A 22,340-nucleotide genomic window follows, 5' to 3' on the forward strand; every position below is an offset into this window, starting at 1 on the left:
TGGGTAGTCATGTTGCTTGAGACGAAAGCCCCAACGGACCAATGACAAGGGGCAAAAACTAAATTTTGACAGCTGTCTGTATATAAGTTATTACAGTAGCCTGAATATCGGCTGTTATTGATAAAGTCTTGTCTTTACTACGGTCAGTTTTGCCAAATTGCTATTTATTTACCGTAGTTTTTTTTTTAATATTGAGGCAAGAATATAATTCGCTGATTGGTTGCTCTTACTTATTATTGTTTGCTTTAAGTAAATTACATTTTGTAAAATTATTATTATTTTGTGTTATTAAAATTATTTTGATATCTCAAATGTTTATAATCCAAACCTCCCACTACCGTCTCGAGGACTTCTCTTGTGCTGCACCAGTTTTCTGGAATGCACTACCCCTACCGGTTTATTCACAATTTCAAGCGTGCCCTAAACACACATTTAATTAGTCTAGCCCATCACCTCACCTTACTAATCTTACTACTCTCCTTTCCACGTTCTCGGTAGCACTCTGTATCTGTACTTGTATACATGCTGGTGACCGGTTCATGCAGCGTAATTTTAATGCCCTTATTTATTATATCGATGACTGGACCTTACATGAGAAGACATTTTTATTTTTCCCTTGTGTCCCCCCTTATTTCCCCATAGATAGTCGGGGCCTCACTCCTCGTCGTATGCAAAGAACGATGTTTTATTCTGTAAAGTATCTTCTTGTTCTAGTAGAGTGATGTCGAATAAAAAAATGATTATTATTTATGATTTCATCCCGGGACAAACACATTTTGTCTTCTATTTGGAGATGTTCTCCGACACCTCCGAGCCACGTCGCCATAAACGCCTTCCCAAAAAACTCTACAGATAACAGAGCCCGAACGTCAGGCCTCATCAAGCAAAACATTGTGGTCTAAATCATCTCAAAAATAACTCGCACTCCCACATCCTTGTTTTCACAGAGAGGTGTGAGCACCTCTGTATATCCTGCAGGATCCAAAATTAATACCGTAATGACCCAATGCAGGCACGCTGGCCAAAAAAATATAGATTGCCCTACCTAATTGCAGTCTAGACTTCAAGGCAAAGGGCCAGGTGAAATGTATAACATACTTGTGCTCTGACTTTAGAAAACGCTTCCATTCCTTAGTAACGCTAAAATAGTTCTTTTGGAATTTAAAAATACGACGCCACAGATATTCCACGGAGACAATGTCCAGGATTCATCATTTTTGGAATGTTCGCAAACACTTTAACAACACCTTCATGATGTAGAGTTTCGGGACCAGAGGGCTGATCTGTTAAGGAGTATAGGGGTTACATGAGGAACGAGTCCGTCATTCTAAAATCTGACTATTATAACTCCGACATACTTCTGTGGTTAATACTGATGAAGAAGGAGGCGCTCTTCGAAAAGCGTTGATAAGGAAAAACCACATTTATACTTTCAAGGTTTTTCTACTGCATTTTTATTACTTTCACCTCCACTTTCTCCAGTCTCTCCGACATTGAAACAGGTGAACTGTCAACGTCCATATTGTATCTTCCATTGTCGAATTTATTTAGAATCCGTCTTACAATAGAGCATGAACCAAAGCCAACGAGTCACATTATCTAATAATAGGGTCCTTTGGGGTCCCTTTGTGCTGCCGCCATACTTGGTGTCAAATGTGACAATTGTCAACAGAGGCGAATCAGCATTATTCATAATATTTTGTGACTTTTGTTTTGTCTTCTTCAGACCATTGTTGGGATTTTTGTCTTCTTACAGTATGAAGAAGGAAAAAAACGCAGGAAACCAAATTACAGCAGCGTGGACTTATCTGAAGTAGAGTGGGAAGACCGAGATGATGTGGTAGGTCAACACAAAGATATGAGTAATTCATTAATATTACTTAAAGGGAATCTGTCAGCAGTTTTTTGCTATGTAACCTAAAAGCAGCATGATGTAGGGACATAGACCCTGATTTCAGTGATGGGTCACTTACTAGTCTGTGTGTTGCTGATTCAATAAAATCAGTGTTTTATCAGCAGGAGATTATCATTAATGGACTAGGTGTCTCGTACCTCCTAGTCAATTGCACTGTGAAACTCCGCCCCCGACACTGATTGGCTGCATTCTGCCTTTGCACAGCGTACCCAGAAACAGTGTACTTATTTAGCTGAATGGTGGTTGGGCACAACTTTCATTGAAACTTCCATAAAAATCCATAATGAAAAGCGTCCATAAAAATAAGTGAACGCTTTAGACGCTTCCTAACATAGTACATGCTGCGTCGGGGGCCCATGCATGCAGTGGCGTTTAAAGCTCAGACAGCACCATGCCTGGTAGGTGCTGACTGTGTAACACAGCCAGCATCTTCCTGTGATAACAGTGACAGAAGCTTTCTCAGGTCTCTGCTGTTTAACCATTTAAATACTGTGAATCAAAGACAGCACAATTAAAAGGACACAATTAAAATGGCATGCTCATTCGCTCCCATCAGCCCCTCACAATGCAAAGGCCATCATGGCTGACATCTTAGTAAAGCTGTGGCTGGGCTTCATAGGAGAATGTCATTGTCTCCATATACCTCCATACATTAGTTTTGCAGGATAGAAAACAAGCGATCAAACAATTGCTTCTCCTGAAGGGACTAAAAAAGAAAATAAAAAGTTTTTTAAAAATATAAAAAATTCTAATTGAAATCACAACCCCTTTTCTGACCTTTAAAAAATAAAAAAATAAAATGAATTAGCATATTTTGAAATGTTTGTGAAAGTCTGATCTATAAAAAAATTAAATAAATTAACCAACGTAAAGAAAAAAAAAATTGAAATTCCAGGATTGCTTTTTTAGCGCCGCACCTCTCAACAAAAGGCGATCAAAATGATGTACGTACCATAGATTGGTATCAATAAACATATCAGTTCACCAAGCAAAAAAAAACAAGCCTTCATAGATAGAAAAAAAAATTATGGGTATCATTTTTTACAGATTTCCCAATTTTTTATTACTGTGCCACCCAATTTTATTTTTTTTTTAAATGCAAGTTTAATATCACAGTAATTGCACTGATCTGGACAAGCATGCTACCAGGTGATTTTTGCCACACAATGAACACCAAAAAAAGGAAAAAAAAATTACGAAATACTTTATCAAGACCGATGTTCTAAAGTACTATACATTGGTGCAAAAACGGCGCAATTAAGAAAAAGTCTCAATTCATGAATAAGATGAAAACATGGAAATGAGCGTAAAATGAGCATAAAAAAATCAGGCGGACGCATAAAATAGGCTTTACAAAAGGCACAAATTTAAAAAAAAGAATAATGCGCAAAAAGAAAACAGGTTACAAGCAGCAAAAGCTAGATAAAAAAAGGTGCAAATGCAAAAATGACTATTCCAATCATATTCACTAAGCTTATAGAAATCATGTGTAGCCCTTTTTGGGCACTATACACCATGTACACTGTGTTCCAAATTATTATGCAAATTGGATTTGTGTCATAAAGATTTAATGGTTTTGTTTTTCAAATAAACTCGTGGATGGTATTGTGTCTCAGGGCTCAATGGATCACTGAAATCAATCTTAAACACATGGGATAATTAGTTTTCCAGGTGATTTTAATTAAAGGAAAACTACTTAAAAATGGTGTTCCACATATTAAGCAGGCTACAGTTTTCAAGTAACATTGGAAAGAAAAAGGATCTCTATGCTGCTTAAAAGCATCAAATAGTGCAATGCCTTGGTCAAGGGATGAAAACATTAGATATTTCCCAAAAACTTAAGCGTGATCATCGTACTGTTAAGAGATTTGTGGCTGTATCTGAGCACAGATGTGTTTGTGCTGATAAAGGCATAATGAGGAAGATTTCTGCCAGGCAAGTTCATCAAATTAAGAGAGCAGCTGCTAAAAAGCCATTACAAAGCAGCAAACAGATATTTGAAGCTGCTGGTGCCTCTGGTGTCCCTCGAACCTCAAGGTGTAGGATCCTTCAAAGGCTTGCTGTGGTGCATAAACCTACTATTCGGCCACCCTTAAACAGTGTTCACAAGCAGAAACGGTTGCAGTGGGCCCATACATACATGAAGACTAATTTCCAAACAGTCTTGTTTACTGATAAGTGTTGAGAAACCCTGGATGGTCCAAATGGATGGAATAGTGGATGGTTGGTGGATGGCCACCATGTCCCAACAAGGCTGCAATGTCAGCAAGGAGGTGGAGGAGTCATGTTTTGGGCCAGAATCATGGAGAAACAGCTGGTAGGGCCCTTTAAGGTTCCTGAAGGTGTGAAAATGACCTCTGAAAAGTATATAGAGTTTCTGACTGACAACTTTCCTCCATGGTATAAAAAGCAGAAATGTGCCTTCAGGAGCAAAATCATCTTCATGCATGACAATGCCCCATCTCATGCTGCAAAGAAAACCTCTGAGTCATTGGCTGCTATGGGCATAAAAGGAGATAAACTCATGGTGTGGCCACCACCTTCCCCTGACCACAACCCTATAGAGAACCTTTGGAGGATAATCAAGCAAAAGATCTATGAGGGTGGGACGCAGTTCACATCAAAACAGCAGCTCTGGGAGGCTATTCTGACTTAATGCAAAGAAATAAAAGCAGAAACTCTACAAAAACTTACAAGTTCAATGGATTCAAGAATTGTGAAGGTGACATCAGAGAAGGGTCCTATGTTAACATGTAACTGTTAGGAGGTTTTGAAGTTAAATAGCTTTTTTGTTCAGTGAATGTGACCTCCTAATGCTGCAAATTCCACAAATGAGCATTTTCAGTTCTTTAAAACATATCAAATGTTTAGAAATTCTACTGTGCCTAATAATTTGGAACAGTGCATTTTCAGTTTTTATTCATTTTGGAGATTATACTGTTATCATTGGGAGGTTTCTTCAATAAAATTTGATGTATACTCTAACGGGTGATGACTTTTATTAGACTGACTGTCATTTGCACCGACCATTTAGGAAAATCCTATAAAAATGTAATTTGCATAATAATTTGGAACATAGTGTGTATGCGTTCAGGGGTGGACATACCATTGGTGCAACCTGTGCAGCCACACAAGTGCCCAAGAGGTAAGGGGTAGCGACGAGAGAGCGTCCTCACCACTTGATAGTGCATCGGCATGCTCGGGTATGCATTGAGTATTGTGGGTGCTCAAGGACAATGCTGAAGTCCCGACCCCGCATGTTTTGCAGCTGTTAGACAGCCAATAAACATGTCTATTGCATTAGCGTGTATGGTAGGCAAAATCCGCATGTTTATTGGCTGTCTAACAGCTACAAAACATAAGGGTGGGGACTAGGGCATGGTGTTTGAGCACCCGCGATACTCAAGCACCCTGATGCACTGTCAACTGGTGAGCATGCTTGCTCATCACTATCGAGAACCCGCGATACTGGAGCACCTCGATGTACCGTCGACTGGTGAGCACGCTTTCTCATCACTATCGAGAACCCACGATACTCGAGCATCCTGGTGCACCGTCGACTGGTGAGCACGCTTGCTCATCACTATTGAGAACCCGCAATACTGGAGCACCTCGATGTACCGTCGACTGGTGAGCACGCTCACTCATCACTATCGAGAATCCACGATACTTAAGCACCCCGATGCACCGTCGACTGGCGAGCATGCTCGTTCATCACTATCGAGAACCCGCGATACTCGAGCACCTCGATGCATGTTCAAGTGGTGGGCATGCTCTCTCATCACTATTGAGAACCCGCGATACTCGAGCACCCAATGCACCATCGAGCAGTGAGCACTCTCGCTGATCACTAGTAAGAGGGCCACTTCCACCTCCAAAGATGCAAGCAGCTTCTGTCACAGGCACGTAAAGGAGTGAATTATGATGAAATATTGAACTGCAGATGGCCCATTAATGGTTCCATTGTATCTGTGTCTGTCACGTGTAGTTCTCTAAATAGGCAGCAACATGTGGACACTTTTATGGTCCATTTCCCAGCTCCTAAAAATAGAAGTGTTCAAATCATCACAGATTGCATAAGTGTCTTTCCACAGCAGGATAGATGAATGTTAGTGGCCAAAAATGTTTCTACATTACACACTCATTTACATAATACACGCATATACAGTAGCAAACAAAAAATATGCATATAGACCTTAAAAAGGCATGTTCAAATATCACACATTATGAACACATGCACATTAGCCATACAAATGCACGCAGTCTACCATACCATAAATGCATAAATATATTTTCCAGTAATTCTTTACCAAAAGTAAAGAAACTACTTAGTACCCACCATTTGTGAACATTTCACAGAAAAAGAGGATAGGCAACTGTTTTACAAGTGTGGCCGCCGGAACCGGGCAGAGTGCGAGATGGAATTGGGACTGAGTGGAGCGAGCTCGGAAGCTGTGTGGATGTGCGAATGTGCGGATGCGCGGATGCGCGGATGTGCGAATGTGCAGATGCGCGGCTTAGGGAGAACACTGTTTTTTTGGCTTCGCGAGTGTCATACCCCTCCCTACGTATTGTAGGTTAAATCGGGTATATACTGTCTGGTTCAGCGCTACTTACAAAATAAATATTTTGTCCATTTGGTCACAAAGCAACTTTTCTTAGAAAGAAATGCATTGTACTGAAAAATATGTACACCAAGGGGGGCATCACTTTCTGGCAGCGGGGACATGTTTAAAAGTGGTTTGGAAATACTTAAGACATTCTTGTTATTGTGCATAATTGAATGCATTAAACATGCCACTGATACTAGATCACGCTAGCCCTAGATGAGTCTTCTTTAATCTTCGGATTTTGTCATGGCTAAAATTCCTTTTTAATCCTTTGCAAATGTTCATTTGGAGAAACATTTGAGGATAGGATAAGTGGCACCGATCTGGGTTCACATGCAGGTCTCCACATGAGACAATTTACATAGTGAGTCATAAGAAAGGATGAGCGCTCTTGTGACTTCCAAACTTTGCCCAGATAAGAATATTTAGGTTTCTTTTTTAATGGCTCAGATTGAGGATATTAAAACAATACTGTACGTTTTCATGGTGACACCTTCATAATCGTATTATAGTAGAGTAAACCCATACCTCCCTTATTAGTGTGATCAGATCCAAAGTCGAAAGACAGTATAAAGTCACATGTGAAGTAAATTTGCAGTCGGGATGAGGGATAGGCAGAGTAGGGGCTGCCTTCTGGAAAATTCTTGAGCGCGTGGGTTAAAAAAAAGTGGAAGTATGTGTTAGTACACTAAAGATTGGTGGAAAAGTAGATGGGCAGGCGGCGATTCTTCGGCTTCATTTGACCTCATGTTATCTCCTACTCTTCTGGGCTTCTTTGTCAATGGGGCATCGCTACCTATACCGATATCTTGCTGATTGACAGCTTCTCCCGGCAGTTAGGCAGCGGATAGCCGGCGGTCCATCAGAATGACATCTGCAATGATGCACCATCAACAGAGCAAAGTTGAAGAAAAAGAGCTGCTCGATCAATGTGATGACACTGGAAGTAGTAGAATCGCTGGCCGGAGTGGTCCAAAACAGACTGTCGCAGGGCAGAACAGGCAGGTGATTGGCAATTACTTGCCAGTAAGTTCTTAGCTTCATAGCTAAAGATACACCAAAGCCACCGATAAACCCTTTAAATGGTAGTCACGTAGAAAGTACTTTATATGGTCAGTAGATTACCAAAAGGCCACAACCTACAAAATACAATAAAGAGGTTGAAGGAGAGATTAAGAGCTGCATTATATTGATTAAAGGGAATTTATTATCAGGAAATGTCAATGATGTTAAAGGGAACCTCGCACGTCCTTTTTTGATATTAAACTGCCCTCTGTCTTGTTGGTGATGCAATGTGCATCACTAACATCGTGTTTTCACCATTTATCTAAAAAAAAAACACATTTTATCCTGAGGTGATTGCATCACATACCTTCTCTTCCAGTCATAGGGGCAGCACTTTCTATCCTTTCAGTCACAGTCCTCTTCAAATTATTCACGCCCTTTGCAGCCTCCTGATTGACTGGATTGCCCTGACATCACGGCAATCACCCAGTAAATCCTACGCTTGCGCACTAACTATCGGGTTCACAGGCATGCACATTGAATCTGGGGGTGTCAAGCATGGACACGGGTATGTTTGGCGGACAACACAGCATATAAATTCGATGGGATGGAAAAGGGAGAGGAAGGCTGTAATGGTAGGGGATGAGGGATGGGACACCTCCTGACACTAACCTGTGCCTGTCTCTAAGCTCCCCTTACGCCCTATGCGGGTCCTTCCACCCACTGCCGTCACGTGCCTTGTCCCTGATTGTCACCTCAATGTAGCCTGACTAGTGCACTGGCCGGCAAGGATGCTAGCCTCACCACTGCAGATGGTAACACACAAGGGAAGAGACAAACACTCAGCTCCAACTCTGCTGCTAATCTCCACAGCAGCAGAGACAACTGCACCAGGAATCTCAACTCCCACAGCAGCAAAACCATCATCACAGGAAAGCTCCACACCCATAGCTGGTCTGCATAGAAGAACTCTATAACTGACGATCAGCTGATGGGTCATACAACTATTCAAAGGAACATAGGATCAGTTACGAAGCAACATCAGCTGACCAGCCTGAAAGTTCTGGACCAAAAGGACAAAACAACATTTACATTTCAGCAGGCCCAGAGTGCCATGAATCCCTTAATGATTCATGCCAGGGGGTATGATCCCAGCTTCATTTAATTTGCTCCTCTTTGCTACTAAAACTCACTTCTTTTGAAGCGAGACACAAAAGTGTCCAAAACACATAATAAATTTGGTGGAGGGCATGAAGTATGGATTTGTGTCACGAATTTAATCAAAATTCTGGACCATCTAGCTTAGTATATTTCCTCCATTATTTTTTTTTCACAGACGTATACCTATTGTAAAATTGCAAACCTAAGAAATTCTGTGTCAATTTTTTTAGACAATTTTTTTGACTGCAATGGTGTCAGGCTCTGTGTTATTTATATAGACCCAGTGCACTATAAGTTACCAAATACTAATATTACAAACTCTTTAACTTTTTCTAACAACTTTAACTTTTTCTATGAAACTAACCATATGTAGCGAAGAATGATTTCCATTTTAATGTGTAGAACATTAGCAAAACAGAACAATCAGTCTGCTTCACGCTTCCCAGGATTGTTTGGAGTCCCAGGGTCCGGAGGCTCCTCTTTATGATCCAGATGTGCATGGAACACTCTACCATGTACTTCTCAGGCTGATTATTCGGGGCCGCATGGTTAGGCACAAAACTTAAATGCTAAATTTTAATGCCATAAACCCACCGAACATGACGAAAAGTTTTCACCCTTAACTAAAGTTTATAAGGATGCCTAGCTGGGCTGATTGTCCTTTGTCACGCTCTTCAATCATACATAATGGGCCACTGCCAGGATTACGCTCACTTTTCCCCCTAACGCCAACCGCACTGGAGGTTTACACTCGAAATCTGGAAATAAGGCACATAAAGTGGCTTGTGTTTTGCTGGTAACACAGGTTCATCTACCGCTGAAAATTCACTTCTTCGCGTTGACAAAGGCCGTCTGTGTTTATTCGGCACTGCCCGAAAACCCCTCGCTCTGCTGCTCTCACGTTCAGCCTTTTTTTTTTACTACTTTCCCCTTTGTACTGGAAAATTGCATTACACAATGTGTCTTTAATTGATGATTTCAAAAAGCTTCTCATGCTGCTTTAATGATGGTGCTGGCGTCCATAATTAAGCACTTACACATAAAATATTATGAAACTCCAAAAAAAAATTATAGGTGTGAGGGAAGGCACAGACTCATAATAGCCCGGCAAAGAAATGCTAATAAATGGCTATTGATCTCATTTGTGAATGGGAGAAACATTTATGGCGAAGGTTAATTGAGCAGAGTGCAGACGCAGCGTAAACGGCGGTTGCGACTTAGAATTTCGGCTGCAGGGTCCCTTTTTATAGACCCTTTGGAGCCAGGTTGTATTTGAATATAGTGTTTGAATAGACTATTGTGTACAATTGATATCTTTTATTTGGGTAGCGTCCAGTTTAAGAGCAAAAAACATTTTTTGTGTCTATTATAGTGGAAGTTATGTACACACTTTTAATATAAAAAAAGGTCTCCTGTACATTTAAAGGGATAATAAACCTTTAGAACTTTTATTAGTATTTGCTTTAATTTTATTTCTTTATTTTATTGTTACTGTGCATTTACATTTATTGACACCAGGGAACAGCCATTTTATTTAAAAAGTAATCGAAAGTCTCTCCAAAGTTTTGATGTTTTGCTATTAGCTTTAGCAGCGTTGGACAGGGGTGGTAAGACTCCACCAGTAACTTTGACTCTGGGGTCCGATGTTCAGCTACATGCATATATTACATTACACTCAATCACAAATGTACCCATGTTTCTATGTAGTAAGAAGCTAGGTAGTTTGTTGAGTGAATGATGAGCTGCTGCTTTTGTCTGTACATAGCGAATCAAATGTGTTAAGCCAACTACTGCTTAGCGGCCCACCAGGGAATTTATCGGTTTCCCTGTGAGCTAGTCCGAGCCTGCACTTAGGGATTCCCTATGTTAATATTTTATCTTTATTCATTCCTAAGGGTACTGTCACACAGTGCAATTACGATCGCTACGACGGTACGATTCGTGACGTTCTAGCGATATCGTTACGATATCGCAGTGTCTGACACGCAGCAGCGATCAGGGACCCTGCTGAGAATCGTACGTCGTAGCAGATCGTTTGAAACTTTCTTTCGTCGCTGGATCTCCCGCTGTCATCGCTGGATCGTTGTATGTGACAGCGATCCAGCGATGCGTTCGCTGGTAACCAGGGTAAACATCGGGTTACTAAGCGCAGGGCCGCGCTTAGTAACCCGATGTTTACCGTGGTTACCAGTGTAAAAGTAAAAACAAACAAACCGTACATACTCACCATCTGATGTCTGTCAGGTCCCTTGCAGTCTGCTTCCCGCTCTGACTGTGAGCGCCGGCCGGAAAGTGAGAGCAGATCACAGCGGTGACGTCACTGCTGCGCTCTGCTCTCACTGTACGGCTGCACTCAGTCAGTGCGGGAAGCAGACTGCAAGGGACCTGACAGACATCAGATGGTGAGTATGTACTGTTTGTTTTTTTTTACTTTTACGCTGGTAACCACGGTAAACATCGGGTTACTAAGCGCGGCCCTGCGCTTAGTAACCCGATATTTACCCTGGTTACCAGCGAACCTCGGCATCGCTCCAGCGCCGTGATTGCAAAGTGTGACCGCAGTCTACGACACTGGAGCGATACTCATACGACGCTGCGACGTCACGGATCGTGCCGTCGTAGCGACGAAAATTGCATGGTGTGACAGTACCCTAAGTCTGGATGGTTGATGCACACAGCAGGGAGGCTGCATGTAAATGTTGGAGATACAATTGACCATTGATCACAATCTATGGAATATTCATTTTCTGGTCATAGATATGATAATTAGTGATGAGCGAACATGCTCGGATAAGATGCTATCTGAGCATGCTCGGGTGCTAACCAAGTGACTTTGGCATGCTCGAATAGCTCCAATAATATGTTAATAATAAATCTTTTTGAAGATTTTTTTCCAACCTTAATATTTATATATCCTCATGTATAGTACCAAAAAACACAGATATAAAGTACAGCTCATAATTCGACTATTTCAGATTTCCAACTAACACTTTTGCAGTCCATCCTTAACTCCGTTGGCAGATTTATCCCCACTACTCCTCCACCTCTCCCCTCTGCCAATCCCTTCTCTGGCTTCCAGTTCTCTAACCAATCCAGTTTAAGTGACTAAAAATTGCATACAAGACCCACCCATAGTCTGTTTCCTCCATACATCTCCAAACTAATCTCCCGATATCTTCCCAAACATTATCTCCGGTCCTCGCAAGACCGCCTTCTCAGTTCTGCTCTCCTACGTTCCTCACCAATTCGCTTCTAAAATTTTACCTGAGCATTCCCAATCCTGTGGAATTCAGCGCCTCAACATGTCCAATTGTCTCCCACATTTGGATCCTTCAGGCATAAGTTGAAAACTCATCTCTTCAGGATAACCTACAACTTGCAATGCCCCGCTGCCACCTCCCCACTACCAGAGCTGCTGCAACCCTCCAATCTACTATTTTGTTCCCCATTACTCTGTGGATTGTAAGCCCGCGAGGGCAAAACTCTCTCCCTCCTGTACCAATCTGTAATTGTTAGTTTGTTCATTGTAAGTTAATGTATTTGTATGTAAACACTCTTCACATGTACAGCACATTGGAATCAACAGTACTTTACCAAAAAAATATAATAATAATATTATTAATTTCTCTCCCCACATAAAATATGGCCTTGCCGTGTGAAAAAAAATTGAAAAGTTGTGACTGCCATAGTGCAAAACGGAAAAATAATAATACAAAAAGTTTTTTGTCCTTTAATGGTTAATGTCTACTTTCAATTCTTTCTTGGATTTTATATTTTCTTTCCTTTAAAGGTTTCTTTAGGTTTTATTCACAACATGGAAAATAGTCCTACAAAACATCACACCCAGCCTTAGCAGAGACTGAGTCATTCCACTAAATTGTTTCTGATGGGCACATTTCCCTGGCACATATCAGTGATCAATATTTTGAATTTTTGCAATGTGATCTAATAAAACGAAGATCAATAGGACTTGAGTGATAGGAGACTACAGGCGCTCAGCAACGAGATGGTTGGGTTCCCCAGCTTCACTACTTGGGTGTCCCCAATAAATGTTATTGAATCTCTTGTTTCCTTTCCAAATCATCATTCTGTTCTACAGAGTTGAAATTGATTTAGTTGCTGGCAGCAGGAATGTATGGTTCGAGTTTTCACATTTTCGTTACATAATCATCCCAGCACATATTACTTTGTACAGTTTATAAAGTCAGATGTGATCATATATTCCTTTTTTTCTAGCTGAGAAATGCAATGGTAAATAGAAAAACAGGAAAATTTTCCATGGAAGTGAAGAAGACAGTGGACAAAGGGGTAAGGCTTCCATATACAATAGTTTTTAAATATATCTATTATGCTCACATATAAAAGCTTCATCATATTCCGCAGCGCTTTACATACATCATCATCACTGTCTCCATTGGGCTCACAATCTACATTCCCTATCAGTTTGTATTTGTGTGGGGTTCCTCCGGGATCTCTGGTTTCCTCCCACACTCAGGGAGAACATACAAACTCCTTGCAGATGTTTTCCTTGGTGGGATGTGAACCCAGGACCCCAGCGCTGCAAGGCCACAGTGTGGACCACTAAGTAACTGTGCTTTCCACACATATGAATGGGTCAAATATTAGGATTCAATAATAGGATCTGGGTTCTGAGACCTCCACCGATTGCTCCAACAAAGAGACAAAAGTGCTTACTTTATTCTCAGAGTGTGAGCAGGATGGTATACAAACTTATGTACTTTGTATTTAACCAGTACTGATGCTTAAAGAAAAGCTGAACACTTACAATGAAGAGCAAAAGGGTAACAATTTTTTGAACTTTCAGGCTATATATCTCACCATGTACTACAGCTGTGATCATGAGACTACCATCATTTATAGACAATAGTGTTGAGCATTCCGATACTGCAAGTATCGGGTATCGGCCGATACTTGCTGTATCGGAATTCCGATACCGAGATCCGATACTTTTGTGGTATCGGGTATCGGGTATCGAAACAACATTAATGTAATAATGTGTAAAAGAGAGAATTAAAATAAAAAATATTGCTATACTCACCTCTCCGACGCAGCCCGGACCTCAGCGAGGGAACCGGCAGCGTTGTTTGTTTAAAATTCGCGCGTTTACTTGGTTACGTGAAGTCCCGGCTTGTGATTGGTTGCGGCGGCCATGTTGCCGGGACACGGACCAATCACAGCAAGCCGTGACGTAATTTCAGGTCCTTGCAGGATTTTAAAATTACGTTCCGGCGTTGTGATTGGGCGCGTCATGGTCACATGGGCGACGTAACCAATCACAAGCCGGGACGTCACGGGAGGCTGGACACGCGCACATTTTAAAATGCGCGCGTGTCCAGCCTCCCGTGACATCCCGGCTTGTGATTGGTCGCAGCGGCCATGTTGCCGGGACGCGGACCAATCACAACGCCGGAACGTAATTTTAAAATCCTGCAGGACCTGAAATTACGTCACGGCTTGCTGTGATTGGTCCGCGTCCCGGCAACATGGCCGCCGCGACCAATCACAAGCCGTGACGTCACGGGAGGCTGGACACGCGCACATTTTAAAATGCGCGCGTCCAGCCTCCCGGCTTGTGATTGGTTGACCGCGATGCAACCAATCACAAGCCGGGACGTCACGGGAGGCTGGACAAGCGCGCATTTTAAAATACGCGCGTGTCCAGCCTCCCGTGACGTCACGGCTTGTGATTAGTTGCGTCGCCCATGTGACTGCGGCGCAACCAATCACAACGCCGGGACGTAATTTTAAAATCCTGCAGGACCTGAAATTACGTCACGGCTTGCTGTGATTGGTCCGCGTCCCGGCAACATGGCCGCCGCGACCAATCACAAGCCGGGACTTCACGTAACCAAGTAAACGCGCAAATTTTAAACAAAGAACGCTGCCGGTTCCCTCGGTAAGGTGCCGGTTCCCTCGGAGAGGTGAGTATAGCAATATTTTTTATTTTAATTCTTTCTTTTACACATTAATATGGTTCCCAGGGCCTGAAGGAGAGTTTCCTCTCCTTCAGACCCTGGGAACCATCAGGAATACCGTCCGATACTTGAGTCCCATTGACTTGTATTGGTATCGGGTATCGGTATCGGATTGGATCCGATACTTTGCCGGTATCGGCCGATACTTTCCGATACCGATACTTTCAAGTATCGGACGGTATCGCTCAACACTAATAGACAATCTTCTCATACATAAATTTGACTTGCATCTATTTAGCAAATTATTAGTTATGCAGATTCTTGTCCTATCACTGCTTTGTTCTGTTTTGCGATTGGTAGTAGAAGAATATTTTTCTTTTTGAATACTACAAAATACAACCTGTTCTCACATTCCCTAATAGCTCAGTGTGTTATTCGGTTGATTTCCAAGTGAAAGGAAAGGTCACTGGTTCGAATTAAGGAGCAGTCATGAAGACGATTTCCCAAGACAGGAGAAATGGCATCATCCAACTCATCGATAGCTGTCTCTTGGCTAAGAACATTACTGAACTGCATCATGTGAGTGTCATGATTGTTGGAAAAATATGAAATGAAGTCCATCTATTCAGAAGCCAAAAGGTGGACATCCAGGCAAAATATCGGAGTCAACAAGACGGTTCAATAAAAGGTCTATCAGTTCTGGCGAGACAAACACGGCAGTGGAGGTGGCTTACATGCTTCATAATAGTGAGACCACAGATGTCAATGCAAGCACCGTGCAGCGCACATTACACATGTCTTGAATGGTGGACCTAAAAAAGGTGAAAAGCCTCAACTTCAATATTGTCATAAGAAGCATTGGTTTGAGATTGCAAACAAGTAGGAAAAGTGGACATTTGAAGATATTAAACTCATGATTTGCAGCAATGACACAAAAGTCAATAGACTAGGCTCTGATAGGTGCAAATGGGTCTGAAAGAAAAAAGGGAAAAAGGGGCTAACGGATTGAGAAATTGAAGTAAATGTCAAGTTCAGCGGAGGAAGCCTGATGATATGGGGTGTTTCACAGGCAAAGGTATTGGATACTTGACTATGATTGATGTTGGTCTCAATGTTGAGCCATATGTGAGTATCCTACAAGATGAGATACTTCGTATACTCAAGTTCTATGGGTTTGAAACGGATGACATAGTGTTCCAATAGGACAACAACATGAAGCATACGTCGAGATTGGTGCAGAAATGGTTCAATGATAATGAAGTAGAGGTCCTGGACTGGCCCCCACAGTCCCCAGACCTCAACCCAATCAAACACGTGTGGGTAGAATTCAAGAAAATCAGTATACATATCCAAGCGAGTCAACCGTATGTACCAACTTTGAGAATGTGTAAAAGAGATCTGAGATCAAATTCCGGTAGACACATGTTTGAATCTGATTGAGAGCATACTCAAAAGGATTCAGGCATTGTTGAATGCCAAAGGTTGATTTACAAAATACTAACAGAATAATGCAAATTAAAATTTAGATGTTTAGAAGCAAAATAGGAGCAAAAATGCAGTGACATGAAAAGAATCTGCATAACTAATCATATGCTAAATAGTTACAAGTCAAATTTAAAAATGAGATATCCAAGATGATTGTCAATTAAATTACGGTAGTCTCATGTTCAAAGCAGAAGCAGATAATGAGATATGGAACCTGAAAGTCAAAAGTTCAAAACATTGTTACCCTTTTGCTCTTCACGGTATATATCTCACAACCTGTACTGCCAGTGGTTAACACCATTGGGTAGGGGCTATAATGTGTCAAAAATATTCAAACATTTACTCTTCAATGAAAATGTCTATCTTCGAAATCTTCATTCCCACTGACCGATGCATTTATGTGGAATGATATTGACTTTTATTGATATTTTATTTCCTATTCATTATTCTGTCTTATCTATTTTAAGTTTTAGAAATCTAGCAGAGAAGAAAGATGAAATAGCAGACAGACATTGTCGGATTCTGATTAGTAAGGAGGTGATATCGGGTCCAGAGAGGTAGATCTGTGTGTCATCTGCATAGTGGTGATACTGAAAGTCGTGGGACTCTATGAACTGTCCCAGGCCAAAGGTGTAGATTGAGAAGAGCAGGAGTCCTAGAAGTGAATTTTGGGGGACACAGACAGATAGGGGGCGAGGTGAGGAGGAGGTGTGTGAGTGGGAGACGCTGAATGTCCGGTCTGTTATGTATCAAGAGATCCAAGATAGTGGAAAGTCTGCGATGCCAAGAGATGAGAGAATCTTTATGAGGGAATAATCCACTGTGTCAAAGACAAAGGACAAGTCCAGGAGGAGGAAGACAGAGTTTTGTTTGAATTTAGCAGTTAGTAGGTCGCAAGTAGGTTGTAAGATGTCAAAGAGGGAGTGGTAGGAGAGATCAGAAGACAGATCCAAATGGACATGTTGTTCCAGTAGTTTTGAGGCATATGAGTGATATAATATGGGGCGATAGCTAGAAAGATAGGATGGGTCAAGGGAGGGCTTTTTGAGGATCGGTGTGATCGAGACATGTTTGAAGCATGACGGGAAGACATCAGTTGTTAGAGACAGGTTGAATAGATGAGTTAAGGTTGGGACGAATACTGTGGTGAGATTTGAGATGAAGTGGGATGGGATCAGGTCAAGTCAACAGGTGGCAACATGTGATTTGAAGCGTAGAGAAGAAAGTTGATCTTCTGTAGTTGTGGAAAAGCTGATTTTGGAGTAGGAGGGCTAGGTAGTTATGACGAGGGGCTGTGGGGACTTTATGCAAAAGATGTGTCTGATGCTACTAATTTTCTGCTTGAAGAATGAGGCAAAGTATTCAGCTGAGATGAGAAGAGAGAGAGGGAGTGCTGTGAAAAAGAAGAATGAAGTGAAAGTGTCGAATAGCTGTTTAGGGTTGTGAGACAGGGAGAATATGAGAGATGAGAAGTATGTATGTTTTGCTGCAGTGAGTGTGGACTTGAAAGTAGTGAGGGACTGCTTGAATATGATGAATGCCTTGTTTGCATGGGATCTTTTCCATCTCTGCTCAGCAACACTAGAAGCCTACCTCAGTTCTTTAGTCAGGCTGGTGTACCTGGGTTACCTGTTGACTTTGCAACTTTGGTTTGTGTGAGACGGAGACTGATTCGAGAGCTGCAGCTGCTGTGGGGTTTAATAAAGCATCAGCAACATCTGCATTGTGTAAGGAACTTATGTCTGCAAAACGGAAAAGGGGTTCAGAGAGTGAGTGTAGATCAAGATGTTTGAGATTTCCAGGAGTGTGTGAAAGTTTGTGGAGTTGAGATTGTGAACCTGGAGAGGAGAAGGAAGAGAATGTAAGTAGGTTGTGGTCATAAAGAGAGGTGAGTTAGAGAGGTTAGATAGGGAACAGAGGAGGGTGAAGATAAGGTCCAGTGTGTGGCCATCTTTGTGAATGGCTGTGGAAGACCATTGACCTAGGTCAATGGAGGAAGTGAGAGATAGAAGCTTAGAAACAGCTGAGTAGGAAGTGTCAATGGGGATGTTGAAGTCACCCATGACCATAGTGGGAATGTCAGTGTAAAGGAAATTTATATAAAGTGATAAAAGATGATTTATCCACAACAAGGCATCTGAAAAGAAGCATACAGATATGACTCCTTTTATAATCTGTTTGCCCATATTAATAGTTTAGGCAGGTCAAGTGTGGTGACAGATTCCCTTTGAGTTAATGCTTGTTGGCATCTGTATGATTATATCTAGTACTTCAAGCCGAGCAGTGTAAGATAACAACAGCAGCATGGAGGAGGGACACCAAAGAACTGTCAATCAGGCGAGGTGGGCTGAGATTGTGCTAAAAAAATTGGCTCTCCTTTTTCTTGAAAGATAGATAGAAAACTATTCTATTAATATGTCCATCAGTTGTAGATAAAATGAAATTGAAGGTCAAAAATATTAATTTATGACCCCAATGCATTCTTTTAAATTAATATGTATTTGTTCCTTTCTCTTAAAGAAGCGAGTCTTGATGATGACAAATGACTACTACTATACTGACATCAAAGGCACCCCATTTAGGTATTTACCTAAGTCTTGTTGGTATTATTGAAATGTTTATGGTTTATGGAAAATAATGTTACTCACCATCTATTGACAAGGTGTTTAACATTTGTATTAGAATTTCCCACAATTGTCAGAATTTCTGTTTACTAAAGTAATAGGGATCATTCTTCTTTATATCCTGAAAACTTGTACAGACCTGACACTACGGCCCAAATTAATCAACAGTCTGGCATAAAACTGTTGGAAATTCTGCAAAGTTTTGCGCATTAAATTGCACAACTTTTGCTGGTTTCTACACCAATCTCAGCTATCTCAACCAATTTCAGCGGAGCTTAGAGGGATGGGGCATGGTCGAGCACGGCCATCAAATTCATCATAATTTACGCCACAGCAATGTCATAAATTACAACAAAAATTTACTCCAGTCCCTGATTGGTGCACGGTTCTTTCATTGACACACATAAGGTAAAAGATGCACGAAATTCAATAAAACACCCCTGCCTCTTAATGATTTTGAAGCTTCTTACTTATGCGCACTCTGCATCAAAATTGGTATGCAAAGTGCCAGTCTTGGTGAATGGGAGTCTAAAGCCCTCCATACACATTAGACTAGTTTATGTGTATATATCAACCAATTTGGCCTAAAGTCTAACATGTGTGGGGGCGCCGGCCGACTGATGGTCAGGGGAGAAGATGACAGAGTAGTACCATAAGCTTTCTTTGCATAAAACATGAGGATACATTTTTAAAGGGTTATTCCACTACTAGACATGAAGCTATGGAATCATCCGAGGGTGTTCGAGCTACATTGTTTTCATCACTCTGACAGAATTAAGTGGGGGTTCTCGAAAGACCATAATGCAGCCACTCTTGACTGATTCCTTATCGCCAACTCTAGTGGTCCAAGCCTGGATGGAAATATTCCCGTCAAATGAAAGACCAAGATGGGAATAACCATTTAAGAAAGGACCGAGTCCCATGAATAATTAATTTACACTAAATAAAAATTGGGATCTTTGGGCTATTGTATGGAACAATCACATGTATTGTTATATCCTTTGCACTGGTTGATCTTTTCTCTTTCAGCTTAGGAGTGGTTCTTTCAAGAGGACACGGCAAATATTTCTTCAGAGGAAATGTCACTGTAGAAGAAGGTAAAGACAAAACCATTTGCATAGCCTTGGTCATCGGGATATGGACTTTTTATGTAATGTTTTTATGTTCCATGGAGTATTTTTGGACGCATAGTGAGTCTTTTTTAAGGATACCTGTTGTACACAAACTATTATTGTCAATGCAATTTAGGGGAAAGATGGAAATGAATGCTTTCCAGAAGAAAAAGGATGCTTTCCTACTTGTGTTTTAACCTCATTCATATGGTCCATGTATGGACTTGGGATTTATGGATTGGCCGTGAGACTCTCGATTTGACTTCATCAGCCTAATGAGTCTGTGAGACTGTCAAGTTCTGGTCAGGAGACCGGCAGCTGGTCCGTGCATGTAGGTCTGTTCTTGGACCACGTTTCGCAGACATCTGAATGAGGCTTTAGATCAGGTCTTGTTATATATTTGAAACCTCTGCTCTTGAAGCCTCATTTTACCTTGAACACGTCAACATGCATGAAAAAATTCTGATACTTTTCTATTCTATTTGGAATGTTCCAGGTTTACATGATTTAGAACATCCTGATGTTTCCTTAGCCGATGAGTGGTGAGTATAGTATCTGATATGACACCATCGAGAAGTTGGTTTGTGCATATAAAATATCGATGGATGACTGACAGCTTCTTTTTTGTAGGACCTACTGCAATACTGACCTGCACCCAGAACACCGCCATCTGTCTCAGTTAAAAGCTATTAAAAAATACCTCACAGGAAAAGAGCCATTATTACAATGTAAGTGATGATAAAAGGGCAAATTAATGTCTTCTGTACCAACATTGACTTGCAGTCATTTTTTTGTGCCATGTTTTTCCTATGTTAAAGGAGCACTCCCATCAACATTTTTCCTTTTAACATATTGCCATCATCATATTATACAGCAAATGTGTACTTACAATTGCTCATTTTACCTTTCTACCCATCTAATTCTTCTCTTTTCCATTAGATCTATGGCATCACGTGATTAAAAACTGACTAGCTGAATCCTTCTAAGCTCTATGTAGAAACAGGAGATCAGTTTTCCCAGCCTGAGTCATCCTTCTCTTCAATTCCTGACCCAGCTTTTCCAGTGATGACTCACCCAGGGAAAATAGACCCCCTGTTTCTACATAGAGCTTAGAAAGATTCAGCTAGTCTGTTTTCAATCACGTGATGAAAGATCGAGGAGGTGTAGTTTAAATCTTTTCATAGTGGTGCCATTTTGCAGAACAGAAGAACATGCTGAGGAACAAAAGAGGGAGACAGTGGCTGGAAAACAAAGGGCACCAAGTATTCTGATTATAGATGAGAAATGCTTATTCACATATAGGTTGGGGGTAGGGGTCTGTTTTAATTTTCCCCTTCATTATATTTATAAAAATCATGAAATCTTGCAGTTTTTACTCTGTCCACTTAGACTCAAAAAAATCACTTTCCAGTAGTCTCATTATCATCACAGACAGGATTATAATATATATATATATTATATATAAAGCTGAATGTATGTGTGTATGTCCGGGATTGGCATCTGCACCGTCGCAGCTACAGCCACAAAATTTTCCACAGTCATACGTCTGGACCCCGAGAGCATCATGGGCTTTGTTGTGAGGCGAAATTTTAACCCCGCGCGTTCCAATTCACCAAACAATTTTGCCCCTATCTACATAATGGGGAAAAAGTGAAAGGAAAAGTGTTGGAGGCAAATTGACAGCTGCCAGATGTGAACAAGGGGGACTTAAAGAATGAGAGCGATGGCGCCAAAGAGTATATACCATACAGTTGCTAAGGTGGGGCCCCGACATGGGATACTCACCACACACAGGGATATGAACACACACACAAAATGCGCTACACACTACCATGTGCTTGAACACATATACCACCCTCAGCACACATTTCACCACACATACACCAACCTCGCCACATAAAAGTCGAAACACAAAAGTCGCCGCTCAAAACGCACCACGCGCAAAACTCTCCACATGCAAAACTAGGCTCACGCAAAACTCACCTCATGGAAAACTCGCCACATGGAAAACTTGCACACGCGAAAAAATTGCCACATGCACAAAAGTTGCAACACATGCAAAAGTTGCCTCACACAAAACTTGCACATACTCAAAACGCACCACACATAAAACTCGCCAGGCGCAAAATTTGCCACACTCAAAACTTGCTGCACACAACTTGCTACACTAACCTGTCACATGCAACTCGACACACAAAAAGTTGCTACACACATGTCGCCACACAAAACTCATCTCACAAAAGTTTCTACATGCATGTCGCCACACGCAACTCAACACACACAACTTGACACACGAAACTCGCCCTAAAACACACACAAGTCTGGTATTATCCTTCAAAAATAAAAATCTGATTAATAAGCAGACAAACTACAAGAGCAACAAATGTACCATATAGGAATCCGGCAGCTGTCAGTCACATGACCAGTCTATTATGTGTATGTGTGAGCTAATATATACTGCCAGGGGGTGGGCTTACTGTTGGCTGGGGATT

General features: G+C 41.3%; 1 protein-coding gene across 3 annotated transcripts in view; it reads left to right on the forward strand.

The window, feature by feature from the left end:
- Window positions 1–22,340, forward strand: part of CACNA2D3 (calcium voltage-gated channel auxiliary subunit alpha2delta 3) — a 1,029,735-nt gene that overhangs the window by 705,105 nt on the left and 302,290 nt on the right. For all 3 annotated transcript variants that reach the window (XM_077278410.1, XM_077278408.1, XM_077278409.1), the window contains 6 exons: window positions 1,757–1,840; window positions 12,928–12,999; window positions 18,633–18,694; window positions 19,766–19,833; window positions 20,345–20,390; window positions 20,479–20,576. In XM_077278410.1, coding sequence (XP_077134525.1) covers window positions 1,757–1,840; window positions 12,928–12,999; window positions 18,633–18,694; window positions 19,766–19,833; window positions 20,345–20,390; window positions 20,479–20,576 — 430 coding nt within the window. The remainder of the gene's footprint in view (window positions 1–1,756; window positions 1,841–12,927; window positions 13,000–18,632; window positions 18,695–19,765; window positions 19,834–20,344; window positions 20,391–20,478; window positions 20,577–22,340) is intronic.

The sequence above is a fragment of the Ranitomeya variabilis genome, chromosome 8 (genome assembly GCF_051348905.1).
Source record: "Ranitomeya variabilis isolate aRanVar5 chromosome 8, aRanVar5.hap1, whole genome shotgun sequence".
Classification (NCBI taxonomy): Eukaryota; Metazoa; Chordata; class Amphibia; order Anura; family Dendrobatidae; genus Ranitomeya; species Ranitomeya variabilis.